The sequence below is a fragment of the Asparagus officinalis genome, chromosome 1 (genome assembly GCF_001876935.1).
Source record: "Asparagus officinalis chromosome 1, Aspof.V1, whole genome shotgun sequence".
Classification (NCBI taxonomy): Eukaryota; Viridiplantae; Streptophyta; class Magnoliopsida; order Asparagales; family Asparagaceae; genus Asparagus; species Asparagus officinalis.
Window position 1 is genome coordinate 1,183,326 of NC_033794.1, and position 2,995 is coordinate 1,186,320.

General features: G+C 36.4%; 1 protein-coding gene across 1 annotated transcript in view; it reads left to right on the forward strand.

Moving 5' to 3' along the window:
- The window catches only part of LOC109828992 (UDP-glycosyltransferase 78D2-like), a gene marked incomplete at its 5' end in the record, with an annotated part of 3,621 nt that extends 1,968 nt beyond the window's left edge, over positions 1-1,653 (forward strand). The window contains one exon of the mRNA XM_020396028.1: positions 1,639-1,653. Coding sequence (XP_020251617.1) covers positions 1,639-1,653 — 15 coding nt within the window. The remainder of the gene's footprint in view (positions 1-1,638) is intronic.

Here is a 2,995-nt window from a genome sequence, read left to right on the forward strand (position 1 = left end):
GGGGGGGAGTTCAGTTCAGAATTTTAAGAGTTTGTTGGGGGTTATATTAATGAAGCACTGATGACTTTTGTTAATTAGTGGCTTTAATTTACTGGAGGATGTGTTAATCACGTGCGTGTTAAGGGGAGGCCGGTGCGTATGAGAGGATTTTGATATGATCAGTTTCGTATCAGCATGCCGAACAAAAGACTCATGAATGTGAACTTATTTTATGTTTGGATCCTGCTATAAATATCAATACAAAGACGAACCAAAGTATCGATCAGTGGTATCATTATATCAACAAGAAATAAGTAACAAGTCAAATATAAGCAAGAGGTGAGTTGCAATGACACGTAGTACGCCTCAAAAGATCACGCGTCAACCGTTCAATCTGCAGGCGATCAGTCACAAGGGGGGCACCGACTTGGTCAGGATTTGACGCCGGCTTAAATCCCTTCAACATCCACTATAAAACCCTGCAAAAACAACAAATATGAAAATGGCTATTTGATATCCCAGCGCTTCTGCTGTTAATGTTATTGGGCAACCAACAAGAACCATGGCGGTTATCTTGATTTTACGTATCCCAAATAGGCCTATAAAGAGGCGTTAATTATCATCTTAAGAAGTAGACAGCATAATTGGAGAGGTTCAGTTAAAAGCAAAATAGCCTTCAATATTCATATGGATGTTCTCGGTATTCGTTCTTGTACATTACAAGAATGAAAAAGCCACCCATATTAAGAAAAAAAAATTCAAGAAACTGTGAAATTCGGCCTCAACGAAATTATTAGCCAATGGATCTGTAGGCGTCAAAAATTGCTTATGAGTTACCACACACGGCTCAAGACGAAGAAAAGACGATAAACGTGCAATTTCCGATACAATGAATGCACAAAAATGCAAAACGACGGGGGAAGCGTGCAATTTCCGAGGTCAAGAAAGTGTCTAGGAAACTACAAGGTTGCTCATAGTTTCTGAGACACAGAAAGTGTCTCGGAAGCTATGAGGCAATTCTTAGTTTCCGAGGTCAAGAAAGTGTCTAGGAAACGACGGGGGAAGCTGGCAAAACCCCTTCTTCCGAGACCCGTGAGAAATATGGGACTGTCAAGTGAGCTTTGTTTTGATTTCCTACCTTCAGTAACTGCTCCTAGGGACTATAAATGCTTCCCTATCATCCATACACACATGGACCGAGGCAGAGAGGGCAGAAAAGGCAGAGACTGAAGCAACTTGGTGAATTTTGAGCAAGAGAGAGAGTCTTCATCAATTTCAAGCACTTCTAAGAGCCTTCAGTGTTTCCTCGAGATCTAAACTTTGACTTGATCTTGAGAAGAGCGTTTTATCTAACCTTGTTGAGATATTCAATTCTGTCCTTATTTCTAAAACGAAACATCGACCCTAAGCCTTCTTCATGATTCAACTTGGATCTGGGATTCGGTCGTCCGCAGGCTAACGCACCCCTGGCACAGGAAAAAATCACACACAAGCAGCGGGTGATAAATGTCATCTGTGTGTGTTTCTAGGGAGTACTCTTAATCTTGTTTTATTGTAAAGAGAAGTTTTACAAAGCACGAAGCTCGCTCTTTTGTTTCCATTGTAATCGATAAACGTTTGTAATGAATTCTGCAATAAATTTGTTCCCGATGCAAACAGGATCGAAATGATTAAAGCAAAAAATAGTGTTTTTTACTTATGAAATCATAAAGTATGGATCCTGCAAAATTATTCACCAATGATTTGAAACGTAAAAAATATCTAATAATCATGGGCTATAGCTAATAAAATCGTGAATTTTGACCTATAAGAAATTATTAGCCAATGAGTCAAAACAAATAAAAATGCCCGAAAATCATGGGCTCTAGCTCGTGAAATCATGAAGTTTGACCTCCATGAAATTATTAGTCAATGATGTTGAGCGCTGCGGAAGTCAAACAACCAAACCAACGTGCTACGAGAAATCAAATCAAACGAACGTCGAGAGAAGGCCAAACGAACCAAATCAATGCCACAAACACAAACAACCAATTTTAACGTGGTTCGGCAAGTTGCTTACGTCCACGGGGCAAGAAGGGGATAGGGTTTTTTACTAATAGAGAAGAAGAGTATAAACTAAGATTACAAATCACTCAAACTCACCAATAGCTCAAAAAATACCTCTTTTCTGTGCTCCAAATATCCCCAATTTTCTTCTCTATTCTCTCTTCCAATTGTTCAATATATTACTAAGGGTTTGGAAATATTAAAAATCGTTGATTACAGATCACAAAGTCATGAATTTTCAAAATCGTTGATTTGGAGAAAAATGATCAAAAAACATGAATTTTGACGAAAAATCGTTGATTACAGCTCACAAAGTCATGAATTTTGGTCTTTGCAAAATTATTTGCTAATAGGCCGAAACAACTAAAATTGATCAAAAAACATAGGTTATAGTTCATGAAATAGTATATTTTGGCGTCCATAAAAATTTGTCAATGATTTAAAACGACAAAAAATAGTCAAAAATCATAGATTATAGCTCATTAAATTGTAAAGTTTGGACCTCGCAAAATTGTTCAACAATAGTATGAATTGACTAAAAATATCTTATAATCATTAATTATAGATCACGAAATCATGACATTTGGACTTTAGAAAATTACTAATCACTGGGTTAAAATGACTAAAAATAATCAAAAATTATGGGTTATAGCTTACAAAATCATGAATTTTGGTCTCTATGAAATTATTTGCCAATGGGATGTAATGACTAGAAATGAAAAAAAATTATTGGTTATTGCTCATGAAATCGTAAAGTTTAGGCTTCGCAGAATTACTTTCCAAGGGTTCAAAAATGGCCAATAATCGTTGGTTATAGCTAATAAAATCATGAATTCTGGCTATCCACAAAATTATTTTTTAATAGGTCGAAACAACTAAAAATGATTAAAAATCATGAGTTATAGCTCACAAAATCGTGAGTGTTGGTCATCAACGAATGGGTTGAGATGACTAGAAATGACCGAAAATC